Consider the following 18,879-nt stretch of genomic DNA (forward strand, 5'->3'; position numbering starts at 1 on the left):
TTGGGTGACCAGATGAAAGACAACAAACATCAGATGTTCCGGCTGCAGGAACCCGTTCTTCAGACCGTCACTCCCAGTCACATGACAGCTACCTGTGTGGCAGGGATGTGCTGGAGGGCACACTGTTTCTCCAGATCCCAGATTACCATGAGGCCGCGTCCGTAACCGATGACAACCTGGTTCCGTCTCGACGGGTTCTCCTGTAAGGCCTCCACATGCTCCAGGTTCCTGCGACCGATGTAGTCATCTGGTACGCTGCAGGACAAAGCAGAGGGATGACAGAGCCGCCCACATGGATGTGCAGGAGGCTTAAAAAGGTCTGGAACAGAACAGTAACTCATAGGGACGCACCGATCCACTTGTTGGGTGTTCCGATCCGATATCTGACATGTGAATATCTGCTGATATCTGGCGATACCAGATGTGTTTATGTGAACATTATTATGGTTATTACTGCTGTTCTAACTGTGTCAGACTTCATGAGGTTGTAATAAATGACCCATCCTTTCTGAAGTTACCTCACCAATACAAATATAATAACATTACAGATCGAACTATTTCAACAAGTTTTATTCTGATTTGTCACATTTTCCCTAAATACAACTATAAATGTGTGGTTTTGGAACAAAGATCCAGCTTTTAGTGCTGTGTTCCTCGTCGCATGCAGCTCTCTGACTCTTGCCTTGCGGCTCGTGAAGCAGCCGATGGCTTTCTGAAAATGCATCTAAACAAGTCATAATGATCCTCAACGCTGCAGTTCTCTCCACAAACAAGAGCTGCAGGCTGCTTGCAGAAACTCTGCTGTCCTAACGGCCCTAACTGACCCTGTCAGAGTTGCCAGGTTTGGCTGATTTCAGCTGCACCGAACTCCACCAAAGAGCTGCTCCGTCGGTAGCTCCGTATATATAATGGAAAAAGAAACGCCCACATTCTGGAGGCATTACTGTATTTTCTCCAGATACTGTTGCATAAGAATGCCGTTACTCCGTGTAATATTTAGGATAACCATTCCTTGCTGAAAAGCTGAATGTTACTGATTTGGCAACGTAGCGTGGGATTGTTTTTTTTATGGGGGGTGGCAGCTCTCCTCTTGTCTTAGTAGGCCGAGTGTTGGATTAACAGTGAAGACTCGCTGTTTCAGTGGAACTAAAAATGTCACATTTTAACATTCAAGGCATTTATTTCTATTACAACACGTCCGAAGCATCAAACACATCTGCGCTGGCTTGGCTAATGTGGTATCGGTACGCTTTTATTAATACCAAATACGAGTACACACACTTGTTACTGAGCCGATACCAAAACCAGTAACGGTATCGGCTCAGTACCAAGTGTGTGTACTTGTACTTGGTGGATCCCTAGTAACTCTGATTACATCACATCTGACTGGCAAATATGTCTACAAGAACAAAATCCAAACATCACATCAATACTTTGTCACTGCAGGATTTCTGCTGGAGAACAGTGTCCTCTGAGAAATCTGTCCCTCTCAGAGGACGAGAGGTACCCGATGTTTGCAGCAGGATTCACCGTTTACACTGAAACACCAACAATCCAGTGGAGCGTTGCTGCTTTCAGCACTTCCACAGCTCCTGTTTACGTTCACAGACTGCTGTTTACGTTCACAGACTGACTGTTTACGTTCACAGACTGCTGTTTACGTTCACAGACTGACTGTTTACGTTCACAGACTGCTGTTTACGTTTACAGACTGACTGTTTACGTTCACAGACTGACTGTTTACGTTCACAGACTGCTGTTTACGTTCACAGACTGACTGTTTACGTTCACAGACTGACTGTTTACGTTCACAGACTGACTGTTTACGTTCACAGACTGCTGTTTACGTTCACAGACTGTTTACGTTCACAGACTGACTGTTTACGTTCACAGACTGACTGTTTACGTTCACAGACTGACTGTTTACGTTCACAGACTGACTGTTTACGTTCACAGACTGACTGTTTACGTTCACAGACTGACTGTTTACGTTCACAGACTGACTGTTTACGTTCACAGACTGACTGTTTACGTTCACAGACGACTGTTTACGTTCACAGACGACTGTTTACGTTCACAGACTGACTGTTTACGTTCACAGACTGACTGTTTACGTTCACAGACTGACTGTTTACGTTCACAGACTGCTGTTTACGTTCACACACTGACTGTTTACGTTCACAGACTGACTGTTTACGTTCACAGACTGACTGTTTACGTTCACAGACTGCTGTTTACGTTCACAGACTGACTGTTTACGTTCACAGACTGCTGTTTACGTTCACAGACTGCTGTTTACGTTCACAGACTGACTGTTTACGTTCACACACTGACTGTTTACGTTCACAGACTGACTGTTTACGTTCACAGACTGACTGTTTACGTTCACAGACTGACTGTTTACGTTCACAGACTGACTGTTTACGTTCACAGACTGCTGTTTACGTTCACAGACTGCTGTTTACGTTCACAGACTGACTGTTTACGTTCACAGACTGACTGTTTACGTTCACAGACTGACTGTTTACGTTCACAGACTGACTGTTTACGTTCACAGACTGACGTTTACGTTCACAGACTGACGTTTACGTTCACAGACTGACGTTTACGTTCACAGACTGCTGTTTACGTTCACAGACTGACTGTTTACGTTCACAGACTGACTGTTTACGTTCACAGACTGACTGTTTACGTTCACAGACTGCTGTTTACGTTCACAGACTGACGTTTACGTTCACAGACTGCTGTTTACGTTCACAGACTGACGTTTACGTTCACAGACTGACTGTTTACGTTCACAGACTGACTGTTTACGTTCACAGACTGACTGTTTACGTTCACAGACTGCTGTTTACGTTCACAGACTGACTGTTTACGTTCACAGACTGACTGTTTACGTTCACAGACTGACTGTTTACGTTCACAGACTGACTGTTTACGTTCACAGACTGCTGTTTACGTTCACAGACTGCTGTTTACGTTTACAGACTGCTGTTTACGTTTACAGACTGCTGTTTACGTTTACAGACTGCTGTTTACGTTTACAGACTGACTGTTTACGTTTACAGACTGCTGTTTACGTTTACAGACTGACTGTTTACGTTCACAGACTGACTGTTTACGTTCACAGACTGACTGTTTACATTTACAGACTGACTGTTTACGTTTACAGACTGACTGTTTACGTTCACAGACTGACTGTTTACGTTTACAGACTGACTGTTTACGTTCACAGACTGACTGTTTACGTTTACAGACTGACTGTTTACGTTCACAGACTGACTGTTTACGTTCACAGACTGACTGTTTACGTTCACAGACTGACGTTTACGTTCACAGACTGCTGTTTACGTTCACAGACTGACGTTTACGTTCACAGACTGCTGTTTACGTTCACAGACTGACGTTTACGTTCACAGACTGACTGTTTACGTTCACAGACTGACGTTTACGTTCACAGACTGACTGTTTACGTTCACAGACTGACTGTTTACGTTTACAGACTGACTGTTTACGTTCACAGACTGCTGTTTACGTTCACAGACTGACTGTTTACGTTCACAGACTGACTGTTTACGTTCACAGACTGACTGTTTACGTTCACAGACTGACTGTTTACGTTCACAGACTGACTGTTTACGTTCACAGACTGACTGTTTACGTTCACAGACTGACTGTTTACGTTCACAGACTGCTGTTTACGTTCACAGACTGCTGTTTACGTTCACAGACTGCTGTTTACGTTTACAGACTGCTGTTTACGTTTACAGACTGCTGTTTACGTTTACAGACTGCTGTTTACGTTTACAGACTGACTGTTTACGTTCACAGACTGACTGTTTACGTTCACAGACTGACTGTTTACGTTTACAGACTGACTGTTTACGTTCACAGACTGACTGTTTACGTTTACAGACTGACTGTTTACGTTCACAGACTGACTGTTTACGTTCACAGACTGCTGTTTACGTTCACAGACTGCTTTTTACGTTCACAGACTGCTGTTTACGTTTACAGACTGACTGTTTACGTTCACAGACTGCTGTTTACGTTCACAGACTGACTGTTTACGTTCACAGACTGAATATTTATGTTTACAGACTGAATATTTATGTTTACAGACTGAATATTTATGTTTACAGACTGTTTACGTTTACAGACTGACTGTTTACGTTCACAGACTGACTGTTTACGTTTACAGACTGCTGTTTACGTTCACAGACTGCTGTTTACGTTCACAGACTGACTGTTTACGTTTACAGACTGACTGTTTACGTTCACAGACTGACTGTTTACGTTCACAGACTGACTGTTTACGTTCACAGACTGACGTTTACGTTCACAGACTGACGTTTACGTTCACAGACTGACGTTTACGTTCACAGACTGACTGTTTACGTTTACAGACTGACTGTTTACGTTCACAGACTGACTGTTTACGTTCACAGACTGACTGTTTACGTTCACAGACTGACTGTTTACGTTTACAGACTGACTGTTTACGTTCACAGACTGACTGTTTACGTTTACAGACTGACTGTTTACGTTCACAGACTGACTGTTTACGTTCACAGACTGACTGTTTACGTTCACAGACTGACTGTTTACGTTCACAGACTGACTGTTTACGTTTACAGACTGACTGTTTACGTTCACAGACTGCTGTTTACGTTCACAGACTGCTTTTTACGTTCACAGACTGCTGTTTACGTTCACAGACTGACTGTTTACGTTCACAGACTGAATATTTATGTTTACAGACTGAATATTTATGTTTACAGACTGAATATTTATGTTTACAGACTGTTTACGTTTACAGACTGACTGTTTACGTTCACAGACTGACTGTTTACGTTCACAGACTGACTGTTTACGTTTACAGACTGCTGTTTACGTTCACAGACTGCTGTTTACGTTCACAGACTGACTGTTTACGTTTACAGACTGACTGTTTACGTTCACAGACTGACTGTTTACGTTCACAGACTGACTGTTTACGTTCACAGACTGACGTTTACGTTCACAGACTGACGTTTACGTTCACAGACTGACGTTTACGTTCACAGACTGCTGTTTACGTTCACAGACTGACTGTTTACGTTCACAGACTGACTGTTTACGTTCACAGACTGACTGTTTACGTTCACAGACTGACTGTTTACGTTCACAGACTGCTGTTTACGTTCACAGACTGACGTTTACGTTCACAGACTGCTGTTTACGTTCACAGACTGACGTTTACGTTCACAGACTGACTGTTTACGTTCACAGACTGACTGTTTACGTTCACAGACTGTTTACGTTCACAGACTGCTGTTTACGTTCACAGACTGACTGTTTACGTTCACAGACTGACTGTTTACGTTCACAGACTGACTGTTTACGTTCACAGACTGACTGTTTACGTTCACAGACTGACTGTTTACGTTCACAGACTGCTGTTTACGTTCACAGACTGCTGTTTACGTTTACAGACTGCTGTTTACGTTTACAGACTGCTGTTTACGTTTACAGACTGCTGTTTACGTTTACAGACTGACTGTTTACGTTTACAGACTGCTGTTTACGTTCACAGACTGACTGTTTACGTTCACAGACTGACTGTTTACGTTCACAGACTGACTGTTTACGTTTACAGACTGACTGTTTACGTTCACAGACTGACTGTTTACGTTCACAGACTGACTGTTTACGTTTACAGACTGACTGTTTACGTTCACAGACTGACTGTTTACGTTCACAGACTGACTGTTTACGTTCACAGACTGACGTTTACGTTCACAGACTGACTGTTTACGTTCACAGACTGACTGTTTACGTTCACAGACTGACTGTTTACGTTTACAGACTGACTGTTTACGTTCACAGACTGCTGTTTACGTTCACAGACTGACTGTTTACGTTCACAGACTGACTGTTTACGTTCACAGACTGACTGTTTACGTTCACAGACTGACGTTTACGTTCACAGACTGACGTTTACGTTCACAGACTGACGTTTACGTTCACAGACTGCTGTTTACGTTCACAGACTGACTGTTTACGTTCACAGACTGACTGTTTACGTTCACAGACTGACTGTTTACGTTCACAGACTGCTGTTTACGTTCACAGACTGACGTTTACGTTCACAGACTGCTGTTTACGTTCACAGACTGACGTTTACGTTCACAGACTGACTGTTTACGTTCACAGACTGACTGTTTACGTTCACAGACTGACTGTTTACGTTCACAGACTGCTGTTTACGTTCACAGACTGACTGTTTACGTTCACAGACTGACTGTTTACGTTCACAGACTGACTGTTTACGTTCACAGACTGACTGTTTACGTTCACAGACTGCTGTTTACGTTCACAGACTGCTGTTTACGTTTACAGACTGCTGTTTACGTTTACAGACTGCTGTTTACGTTTACAGACTGCTGTTTACGTTTACAGACTGACTGTTTACGTTTACAGACTGCTGTTTACGTTTACAGACTGACTGTTTACGTTCACAGACTGACTGTTTACGTTCACAGACTGACTGTTTACGTTTACAGACTGACTGTTTACGTTTACAGACTGACTGTTTACGTTCACAGACTGACTGTTTACGTTTACAGACTGACTGTTTACGTTCACAGACTGACTGTTTACGTTTACAGACTGACTGTTTACGTTCACAGACTGACTGTTTACGTTCACAGACTGACTGTTTACGTTCACAGACTGACGTTTACGTTCACAGACTGCTGTTTACGTTCACAGACTGACGTTTACGTTCACAGACTGCTGTTTACGTTCACAGACTGACGTTTACGTTCACAGACTGACTGTTTACGTTCACAGACTGACGTTTACGTTCACAGACTGACTGTTTACGTTCACAGACTGACTGTTTACGTTTACAGACTGACTGTTTACGTTCACAGACTGCTGTTTACGTTCACAGACTGACTGTTTACGTTCACAGACTGACTGTTTACGTTCACAGACTGACTGTTTACGTTCACAGACTGACTGTTTACGTTCACAGACTGACTGTTTACGTTCACAGACTGACTGTTTACGTTCACAGACTGCTGTTTACGTTCACAGACTGCTGTTTACGTTCACAGACTGCTGTTTACGTTTACAGACTGCTGTTTACGTTTACAGACTGCTGTTTACGTTTACAGACTGCTGTTTACGTTTACAGACTGACTGTTTACGTTCACAGACTGACTGTTTACGTTCACAGACTGACTGTTTACGTTTACAGACTGACTGTTTACGTTCACAGACTGACTGTTTACGTTTACAGACTGACTGTTTACGTTCACAGACTGACTGTTTACGTTCACAGACTGCTGTTTACGTTCACAGACTGCTTTTTACGTTCACAGACTGCTGTTTACGTTTACAGACTGACTGTTTACGTTCACAGACTGCTGTTTACGTTCACAGACTGACTGTTTACGTTCACAGACTGAATATTTATGTTTACAGACTGAATATTTATGTTTACAGACTGAATATTTATGTTTACAGACTGTTTACGTTTACAGACTGACTGTTTACGTTCACAGACTGACTGTTTACGTTTACAGACTGCTGTTTACGTTCACAGACTGCTGTTTACGTTCACAGACTGACTGTTTACGTTTACAGACTGACTGTTTACGTTCACAGACTGACTGTTTACGTTCACAGACTGACTGTTTACGTTCACAGACTGACGTTTACGTTCACAGACTGACGTTTACGTTCACAGACTGACGTTTACGTTCACAGACTGCTGTTTACGTTTACAGACTGCTGTTTACGTTCACAGACTGACTGTTTACGTTCACAGACTGACTGTTTACGTTCACAGACTGACTGTTTACGTTTACAGACTGACTGTTTACGTTCACAGACTGACTGTTTACGTTTACAGACTGACTGTTTACGTTCACAGACTGACTGTTTACGTTCACAGACTGACTGTTTACGTTCACAGACTGACTGTTTACGTTCACAGACTGACTGTTTACGTTTACAGACTGACTGTTTACGTTCACAGACTGCTGTTTACGTTCACAGACTGCTTTTTACGTTCACAGACTGCTGTTTACGTTTACAGACTGACTGTTTACGTTCACAGACTGCTGTTTACGTTCACAGACTGACTGTTTACGTTCACAGACTGAATATTTATGTTTACAGACTGAATATTTATGTTTACAGACTGAATATTTATGTTTACAGACTGTTTACGTTTACAGACTGACTGTTTACGTTCACAGACTGACTGTTTACGTTCACAGACTGACTGTTTACGTTTACAGACTGCTGTTTACGTTCACAGACTGCTGTTTACGTTCACAGACTGACTGTTTACGTTTACAGACTGACTGTTTACGTTCACAGACTGACTGTTTACGTTCACAGACTGACTGTTTACGTTCACAGACTGACGTTTACGTTCACAGACTGACGTTTACGTTCACAGACTGACGTTTACGTTCACAGACTGCTGTTTACGTTCACAGACTGACTGTTTACGTTCACAGACTGACTGTTTACGTTCACAGACTGACTGTTTACGTTCACAGACTGACTGTTTACGTTCACAGACTGCTGTTTACGTTCACAGACTGACGTTTACGTTCACAGACTGCTGTTTACGTTCACAGACTGACGTTTACGTTCACAGACTGACTGTTTACGTTCACAGACTGTTTACGTTCACAGACTGCTGTTTACGTTCACAGACTGCTGTTTACGTTCACAGACTGCTGTTTACGTTCACAGACTGACTGTTTACGTTCACAGACTGACTGTTTACGTTCACAGACTGACTGTTTACGTTCACAGACTGACTGTTTACGTTCACAGACTGCTGTTTACGTTCACAGACTGCTGTTTACGTTCACAGACTGCTGTTTACGTTTACAGACTGCTGTTTACGTTTACAGACTGCTGTTTACGTTTACAGACTGCTGTTTACGTTTACAGACTGACTGTTTACGTTTACAGACTGCTGTTTACGTTCACAGACTGACTGTTTACGTTCACAGACTGACTGTTTACGTTCACAGACTGACTGTTTACGTTTACAGACTGACTGTTTACGTTCACAGACTGACTGTTTACGTTCACAGACTGACTGTTTACGTTTACAGACTGACTGTTTACGTTCACAGACTGACTGTTTACGTTCACAGACTGACTGTTTACGTTCACAGACTGACGTTTACGTTCACAGACTGACTGTTTACGTTCACAGACTGACTGTTTACGTTCACAGACTGACTGTTTACGTTTACAGACTGACTGTTTACGTTCACAGACTGCTGTTTACGTTCACAGACTGACTGTTTACGTTCACAGACTGACTGTTTACGTTCACAGACTGCTGTTTACGTTCACAGACTGCTGTTTACGTTCACAGACTGCTGTTTACGTTTACAGACTGCTGTTTACGTTTACAGACTGCTGTTTACGTTTACAGACTGACTGTTTACGTTTACAGACTGCTGTTTACGTTTACAGACTGACTGTTTACGTTCACAGACTGACTGTTTACGTTCACAGACTGACTGTTTACGTTTACAGACTGACTGTTTACGTTCACAGACTGACTGTTTACGTTTACAGACTGACTGTTTACGTTCACAGACTGACTGTTTACGTTCACAGACTGACTGTTTACGTTCACAGACTGACTGTTTACGTTTACAGACTGACTGTTTACGTTCACAGACTGCTGTTTACGTTCACAGACTGCTTTTTACGTTCACAGACTGCTGTTTACGTTTACAGACTGACTGTTTACGTTCACAGACTGCTGTTTACGTTCACAGACTGACTGTTTACGTTCACAGACTGAATATTTATGTTTACAGACTGAATATTTATGTTTACAGACTGAATATTTATGTTTACAGACTGTTTACGTTTACAGACTGACTGTTTACGTTCACAGACTGACTGTTTACGTTCACAGACTGACTGTTTACGTTTACAGACTGCTGTTTACGTTCACAGACTGCTGTTTACGTTCACAGACTGACTGTTTACGTTTACAGACTGACTGTTTACGTTTACAGACTGACTGTTTACGTTCACAGACTGACTGTTTACGTTCACAGACTGACTGTTTACGTTCACAGACTGACTGTTTACGTTTACAGACTGACTGTTTACGTTTACAGACTGACTGTTTACGTTCACAGACTGACTGTTTACGTTCACAGACTGACTGTTTACGTTCACAGACTGCTGTTTACGTTTACAGACTGCTGTTTACGTTTACAGACTGCTGTTTACGTTTACAGACTGAATATTTATGTTTACAGACTGACTGTTTACGTTCACAGACTGCTGTTTACGTTTACAGACTGCTGTTTACGTTTACAGACTGAATATTTATGTTTACAGACTGACTGTTTACGTTCACAGACTGCTGTTTACGTTTACAGACTGACTGTTTACGTTTACAGACTGACTGTTTACGTTCACAGACTGCTGTTTACGTTCACAGACTGCTGTTTACGTTTACAGACTGAATATTTATGTTTACAGACTGCTGTTTACGTTCACAGACTGCTGTTTACGTTTACAGACTGACTGTTTACGTTTACAGACTGACTGTTTACGTTCACAGACTGCTGTTTACGTTCACAGACTGCTGTTTACGTTCACAGACTGCTGTTTACGTTTACAGACTGCTGTTTACGTTTACAGACTGAATATTTATGTTTACAGACTGCTGTTTACGTTTACAGACTGACTGTTTACGTTTACAGACTGAATATTTATGTTTACAGACTGACTGTTTACGTTCACAGACTGCTGTTTACGTTTACAGACTGACTGTTTACGTTTACAGACTGACTGTTTACGTTCACAGACTGCTGTTTACGTTCACAGACTGCTGTTTACGTTTACAGACTGCTGTTTACGTTTACAGACTGAATATTTATGTTTACAGACTGCTGTTTACGTTCACAGACTGACTGTTTACGTTTACAGACTGACTGTTTACGTTTACAGACTGACTGTTTACGTTCACAGACTGAATATTTATGTTTACAGACTGTTTACGTTTACAGACTGTTTACGTTCACAGACTGCTGTTTACGTTCACAGACTGAATATTTATGTTTACAGACTGAATATTTATGTTTACAGACTGAATATTTATGTTTACAGACTGTTTACGTTTACAGACTGACTGTTTACGTTCACAGACTGACTGTTTACGTTCACAGACTGACTGTTTACGTTTACAGACTGCTGTTTACGTTCACAGACTGCTGTTTACGTTCACAGACTGACTGTTTACGTTCACAGACTGACTGTTTACGTTTACAGACTGCTGTTTACGTTCACAGACTGACTGTTTACGTTCACAGACTGCTGTTTACGTTCACAGACTGACTGTTTACGTTCACAGACTGAATATTTATGTTTACAGACTGAATATTTATGTTTACAGACTGAATATTTATGTTTACAGACTGAATATTTATGTTTACAGACTGTTTACGTTTACAGATACAGATGTTTACAGATGTTTAATTCATCTGAACAGAGCGGATAAAGAGAGTCTGGCTGCTGCTGGGAAAGGTTGCGTTCATGTGATGGGGGGACTGGGGTCTGCCTGGCGTCTTCCTCAAACACACCGACCCCCGCCGGCTGAACAGCAGATCAACCTGCAGACTTGCCCACCTGCTGGCGACCTGGTCCAGGCTGATGTTCCTCTCTTCTAGCTCTCTGAACCCTGGGACTTCAACGATGAACACGTGTCCTCCTTCTGTCCCGAGCAGCAGCAGCTCTCCGGAGGAGTGGGCCAGCACTGCAGTCACTCGGGTCACATGAGGCGGCGCTCTGAGCAACGAAACCAGCTGCTGTTTAGAACTAGTGGCTTCCATCCATGTGATGGAGAACAGAAGAACTGCAGGTAAAGTCAGGAGTGGACCCCTAAGAACGGGGAGATAATTCTGTAAATGTGTGTTTTACCCGGGTGGTCCAGTCAGCGTGAAGCGTCCGATCTCCAGCAGCTCAGAAAGCCCGTTGTGGCCTTTTAAACTCCACATGTGGAGACTGTTATCGTCCAGCAGAGTGACCAGCTCGGCCTGGAGAGGAAGCACAGTTACTCCACACTGTCCGTTTACACAGCTGCGAGCAGACCGGTGTGTGTTGTTTCCTGTACCTGGTGAGGCATGAAGTGCACCTGAGTGACAGCAGCGTTCTCATCATGTAGACCCATGAATTCTACGCCTGGAGCTCCGTACCTGAGAGCTGGTTAAAGACCAAAGACTACCTCACCGACACATGGCTCGTGACACATGCATGAGTTTAACCCACGCGGTTTAAATGACCTCCTTCAGGTCATCACAGGGCACGTAACCCCAGACGCCTCCATTAAAAATTACACTTTAAGATGGAAACCAGTTAATCCCGTTACATGTATTACATCAAACTTATTGTAGGTTTCTCCCTGTTTTAACAAGAGCAGTGACCTCTTGTGATCACACTGGCATTTAAAGAGTTAAAACCACTGGTATTATGACATATTTGCTATGTTTTGATAAGGAAATGCAGCTCATGCGTGGACAAACGATGTGGAGCTTTCTGAAGAGGACTTTTATGTCCTTGAATGACCTGAAAGATGGTAAATTTGTCCCTTTCATGTTGGGAAAAGCTGAAACTGGATTTTTCAGTTCTGCAACACGTGGACCATCAGCGCTGTGAAAAACTGAACCCTCTTCATGATAGCCGGGTGTCTTTCTGGTCCCAGAAGGACACCGTCAACCAGTTTGCCCACCAGCTTCAGCTAAGAGCTGCAAACCAGAGGAGCAGCCCGGTGCAGCAGAACTGGTGAAAAGAAACGGACCCAAGCATCACATAATCCCACGATGTGTGCAGGATGAAGCAACAGAGTCAGCTTTGTCCTCTGGCCAGCCTGAGACGCTCTGCACTTTGACTCACAGCATTCACGGACAGATTTTCATTTATCCAAGTCCTTGTGCTGTTTCATATAGGAACAATCTGTGGCTTTGTGTCGGTGAACAGCCTGATGGACAGAAGGTACCGCTGCTATCAAAACCTGTCTGTTGTTTAACTGGGGAGTGCACAGACTGGTTCCACTGCACTGGGCCGGACTGGGTGAAAGGACAGCAGCAGGTCGGACAGCTGCGGGTCGGACAGCAGCGGGTCGGACAGCTGCGGGTCGGACAGCTGCGGGTCGGACAGCTGCGGGTCGGACAGCTGCGGGTCGGACAGCTGCGGGTCGGACAGCAGCGGGTCGGACAGCAGCGGGTCGGACAGCAGCGGGTCGGACAGCTGCGGGTCGGACAGCTGCGGGTCGGACAGCAGCGGGTCGGACAGCAGCGGGTCGGACAGCAGCGGGTCGGACAGCTGCGGGTCGGACAGCTGCGGGTCGGACAGCTGCGGGTCGGACAGCAGCGGGTCGGACAGCAGCGGGTCGGACAGCTGCGGGTCGGACAGCAGCGTGGGAAAATTGCAGCATGGAGAACATTCCTGAACAGCTAAGTGAAGGATACAGCTTGATGGCCCCGGAGCGGGTGCCGATGGCGAGCAGCTGCAGAGACGGACTGTAGCCCAGAGCACTTGGCTGGTGGGGGAAGCCATGCTCCACGGTCTGCAGGGGAGGAGACAGTGTTACAACCACACAACAACAAGACGGGCAGAGTTTAGACCATCAGAGCTGCACCTGGACAGAAGGATGAAAATGTTTACACTGTCTGGATAACATGGCCTCTGCTATAACGAGACTGTAAAGCATCAGACTGAAGGTCTGTCGTCACGCTGCAGCAGGTTTAGGCTGTAAAGCATCAGACTGAAGGTCTGTCGTCACGCTGCAGCAGGTTTAGGCTGTAGAGCATCAGACTGAAGGTCTGTCGTCACGCTGCAGCAGGTTTAGGCTGTAGAGCATCAGACTGAAGGTCTGTCGTCACGCTGCAGCAGGTTTAGGCTGTAGAGCATCAGACTGAAGGTCTGTCGTCACGCTGCAGCAGGTTTAGGCTGTAAAGCATCAGACTGAAGGTCTGTCGTCACGCTGCAGCAGGTTTAGGCTGTAGAGCATCAGACTGAAGGTCTGTCGTCACGCTGCAGCAGGTTTAGGCTGTAGAGCATCAGACTGAAGGTCTGTCGTCACGCTGCAGCAGGTTTAGGCTGTAAAGCATCAGACTGAAGGTCTGTCGTCACGCTGCAGCAGGTTTAGGCTGTAGAGCATCAGACTGAAGGTCTGTCGTCACGCTGCAGCAGGTTTAGGCTGTAGAGCATCAGACTGAAGGTCTGTCGTCACGCTGCAGCAGGTTTAGGCTGTAAAGCATCAGACTGAAGGTCTGTCGTCACGCTGCAGCAGGTTTAGGCTGTAGAGCATCAGACTGAAGGTCTGTCGTCACGCTGCAGCAGGTTTAGGCTGTAGAGCATCAGACTGAAGGTCTGTCGTCACGCTGCAGCAGGTTTAGGCTGTAGAGCATCAGACTGAAGGTCTGTCGTCACGCTGCAGCAGGTTTAGGCTGTAGAGCATCAGACTGAAGGTCTGTCGTCACGCTGCAGCAGGTTTAGGCTGTAGAGCATCAGACTGAAGGTCTGTCGTCACGCTGCAGCAGGTTTAGGCTGTAAAGCATCAGACTGAAGGTCTGTCGTCACGCTGCAGCAGGTTTAGGCTGTAGAGCATCAGACTGAAGGTCTGTCGTCACGCTGCAGCAGGTTTAGGCTGTAGAGCATCAGACTGAAGGTCTGTCGTCACGCTGCAGCAGGTTTAGGCTGTAGAGCATCAGACTGAAGGTCTGTCGTCACGCTGCAGCAGGTTTAGGCTGTAAAGCATCAGACTGAAGGTCTGTCGTCACGCTGCAGCAGGTTTAGGCTGTAAAGCATCAGACTGAAGGTCTGTCGTCACGCTGCAGCAGGTTTAGGCTGTAAAGCATCAGACTGAAGGTCTGTCGTCACGCTGCAGCAGGTTTAGGCTGTAAAGCATCAGACTGAAGGTCTGTCGTCACGCTGCAGCAGGTTTAGGCTGTAAAGCATCAGACTGAAGGTCTGTCGTCACGCTGCAGCAGGTTTAGGCTGTAGAGCATCAGACTGAAGGTCTGTCGTCACGCTGCAGCAGGTTTAGGCTGTAGAGCATCAGACTGAAGGTCTGTCGTCACGCTGCAGCAGGTTTAGGCTGTAAAGCATCAGACTGAAGGTCTGTCGTCACGCTGCAGCAGGTTTAGGCTGTAGAGCATCAGACTGAAGGTCTGTCGTCACGCTGCAGCAGGTTTAGGCTGTAAAGCATCAGACTGAAGGTCTGTCGTCACGCTGCAGCAGGTTTAGGCTGTAGAGCATCAGACTGAAGGTCTGTCGTCACGCTGCAGCAGGTTTAGGCTGTAGAGCATCAGACTGAAGGTCTGTCGTCACGCTGCAGCAGGTTTAGGCTGTAAAGCATCAGACTGAAGGTCTGTCGTCACGCTGCAGCAGGTTTAGGGAACTCACTTCTCTTCCCACCTGCTGGGAAGCTTCACACTTGCCTTGTTGAACTGGAAGAGCTCCTGTTTGACTCGATCCCTCTGGTCATGGCCGTGGCGTCTGAACCTCTTCATCTTCTATCAGCACCAGCGTGGCGCTGGCTGATGCACACTGTGGAGAGGACAGAGTGGAAACAGGTCAGCGGTGGGGACTTGGACCCAACTATCCATGCAAGTATGTAAAAGTCTGCTGGCTTATTTCCTCAAACTTTTTTCCCCTCAGAGAGAAATACTTCTGCAGACCTGACAGGTAGAGTCTGACATCGCTTCCCCCTCACGCAGCATCACCAAGCTCCATAAAGACCAGGAGAGGTGGTTTTCTGCTCTTATTCTACAGGCCGACACCCGGCTGATGGGATAAAATGGCTTCACGATGCCGAGGTCTAACAAGCATGAGGACATGAGCTGCCGTATCACACGTCTAAGACACAGTCCTGAAGCATGACTCAGAGTTTTCCATCTGAACTAGTCAATGTCTAAATCCGCACACATTTCTGTTATTAGCTTCGTATCAGCAGCTCCAGCCTGACTCACTGCTGGGGGTCAGCAGCTTCCCCAAACCACGCGCCAGCTCTCAGTCAGAGAAGCGGAACAACAAGCCGACACCTCATCGAGAGGACGTCTGTCATCGCAGCACTCATCACATCTGTGTGACGAGCGCTCACACACCTCACACGGTTATTGTTTACATGTTGGTTGTTTATAGACGGAGTGTTTAACAGTGTTGCAGTCGGTGCGAAACCAGCAGAGGACGAGGTGGGAGTCCGGGTGGGAGGTCCACTTCACAAGCAGCAGCTTCTAACGGCTGCCAGAGGAATGTGCTGATGGAAAACAAGACAACTTTCACACCTCATGTAAACAGAAAACTACAGAGCACTGTGGAACAGGGCTGTCCAAAAAAACATCAATAAATACTCGGGGACAGGACCAGCTGCCTCTAAGCATTTAGAACAGGCACAGCAGCGGTCAGCCCCTCCTTCTACAGCAGCTAACTGATGGACCTGTTTTTTTTATTTTTTTATTTATTTGTTTTATAACTTCAATTTTTTTTTTTTTACAGAATTTACAACAACTTTCAAAAAGAAAAAAAGAGAGACAGCAAAAGACAATTGTACAAAAAGCAAAAAGGGACATAGGACACAAATAGGAGAGTTGCTATTAAAAAATAAAGAAAATAAAAAATAAAATAAAGGGTAAATGCGAGTTACTGAATTAAATTACATTTGTTACAAATATCCTTTGTTTTGGTTTTTTTGCCTTTTTGTTGTTTGAGTCTGAGATTGTATCCAGATACATTTTAACTTCTGTTATAAAGAGATTGAAAAGTGGTTTTCTATGCATGACTTTACGTTTGTGAATGTGGAGCTTTGCGAGAAACAGGATCAGGTTGATGAGAAATATGGCAGGGGAATCTTTCTTCTTAAAATCTGTCATACCAAACAAAACATCTTCCAAATGCAGAGGGAAACCTGGTTTCATGGTATTGGAGATCAGTGCAACAATGTCCTTCCAGAAGTTCTGTGAACATATACATTTCCAAAAAAAGGTGAGTATAAGTCTCTGGATGAAGTTTACAAAAGGAACAAGAAACATCAACCTCAGTTGTGAATCTCTGAAAATACTGCTTGGTTGGATAAAATCTGTGGATTCATTCGAAAGAAACTTCTTTGACTTAATTTGTGAGAAAATATTTGTGTGGGAGAGACCAGACTTTTACCCAATCAAGATTCTGTGTTCCCATAGGATACGTTGACGACACTGGAGACGCACTTTGAACGTGGCGGCGAGGAAAGTAAACTTGTAAAACCGCATTACCCATGGAAATGGACCAGAGTCAGTTTAGAGCGGGTCAAACTGCCTTTACAGATTACAGAGAGTTAAGAGGTGACGAAGTGACAGTTCAGTTAGCTGACTGTGTCTTCCCTCTATAGTAATACAGCCATACTGCTAGCATCCACAGCTACAGTAATACAGCCACGCTGCTAGCATCCACAGTTACAGTAATACAGCCACGCTGCTAGCATCCACAGCTACAGTAATACAGCCACGCTGCTAGCATCCACAGCTACAGTAATACAGCCACGCTGCTAGCATCCACAGCAACAGTAATACAGCCACGCTGCTAGCATCCACAGCTACAGTAATACAGCCACGCTGCTAGCATCTACAGCCATACTTTTAGCACCCACAGCTACAGTAATACAGCCATGCTGTTAGCATCCACAGCTACAGTAATATAACCACGCTGCTAGCATCTACAGCTACAGTAATACAACCACGCTGCTAGCATCTACAGCTACAGTAATACAGCCATGTTGCTAGCATCCACAGCTATAGTACTGAAGCCACGCTGCTAGCATCCATAGCTAAAGTAATACAGCCACGCTGCTAGCATCCACAGCTATAGTAATATAGCTATGTTACTAGCATCCCCAGCTACAGTAATATGGCTATGTTACTAGCATCCACAGCTACAGTAATACAGCCACGCTGCTAGCATCCACAGCTACAGTAATACAGCCATGCTGCTAGCATCCACAACTACAGTAATACAGCCACGCTGCTAGCATCCACAGCTACAGTAATACAGCCACGCTGCTAGCATCCACAGCTACAGTAATACAGCCACGCTGCTAGCATCCACAGCAACAGTAATACAGCCATGCTGCTAGCATCCACAGCTACAGTAATACAGCCACGCTGCTAGCATCTACAGCCATACTTTTAGCACCCACAGCTACAGTAATACAGCCATGCTGTTAGCATCCACAGCTACAGTAATATAACCACGCTGCTAGCATCTACAGCTACAGTAATACAGCCATACTGCTAGCATTTACAGCTACAGTAATACAGCCATGTTGCTAGCATCCACAGCTATAGTACTGAAGCCACGCTGCTAGCATCCATAGCTAAAGTAATACAGCCACGCTGCTAGCATCCACAGCTATAGTAATATAGCTATGTTACTAGCATCCCCAGCTACAGTAATATGGCTATGTTACTAGCATCCACAGCTACAGTAATATAATCACGCTGCTAGCATCCAGAGCTACAGTAATACAGCCATCCTGCTAGCATCCACTGCTACAGTAATACAGCCACGCTGCTAGCATCCACTGCAACAGTAATACAGTCATCCTGCTAGCATCTACAGCTACAGTAATATAGCCATGCTGCTAGCGCCCAGAGCTAAAGTAATACAGCCACGCTGTTAGCATCCACAGCTACAGTAATACAGCCATGCTGTTAGCATCTACAGCTACAGTAATACAGCCATGCTGTTAGCATCCACAGCTACAGTAATACAGCCATACTGCTAGCTTCCACAGCTACAGTAATACCGCCATGCTGCTAGCATCTATAACTACAGTAATACAGCCACACT

At 44.8% G+C, this 18,879-nt stretch overlaps 1 protein-coding gene across 1 annotated transcript in view; it reads right to left on the reverse strand.

Annotated features, from left to right (window-relative positions):
* The window catches only part of llgl2 (LLGL scribble cell polarity complex component 2), a 48,809-nt gene that overhangs the window by 17,055 nt on the left and 12,875 nt on the right, over positions 1 to 18,879 (reverse strand). Inside the window, exons 2-7 of the mRNA XM_079260310.1 lie at positions 15,495 to 15,603; positions 13,521 to 13,618; positions 12,167 to 12,248; positions 11,974 to 12,089; positions 11,683 to 11,841; positions 93 to 255 (exon numbers count right to left, since the gene is read on the reverse strand). Coding sequence (XP_079116436.1) covers positions 93 to 255; positions 11,683 to 11,841; positions 11,974 to 12,089; positions 12,167 to 12,248; positions 13,521 to 13,618; positions 15,495 to 15,566 — 690 coding nt within the window. The 5' untranslated portion in view covers positions 15,567 to 15,603. The remainder of the gene's footprint in view (positions 1 to 92; positions 256 to 11,682; positions 11,842 to 11,973; positions 12,090 to 12,166; positions 12,249 to 13,520; positions 13,619 to 15,494; positions 15,604 to 18,879) is intronic.

This window comes from Telmatherina bonti (genome assembly GCF_933228915.1).
Source record: "Telmatherina bonti genome assembly, chromosome: 21".
Lineage (NCBI taxonomy): Eukaryota > Metazoa > Chordata > Actinopteri > Atheriniformes > Telmatherinidae > Telmatherina > Telmatherina bonti.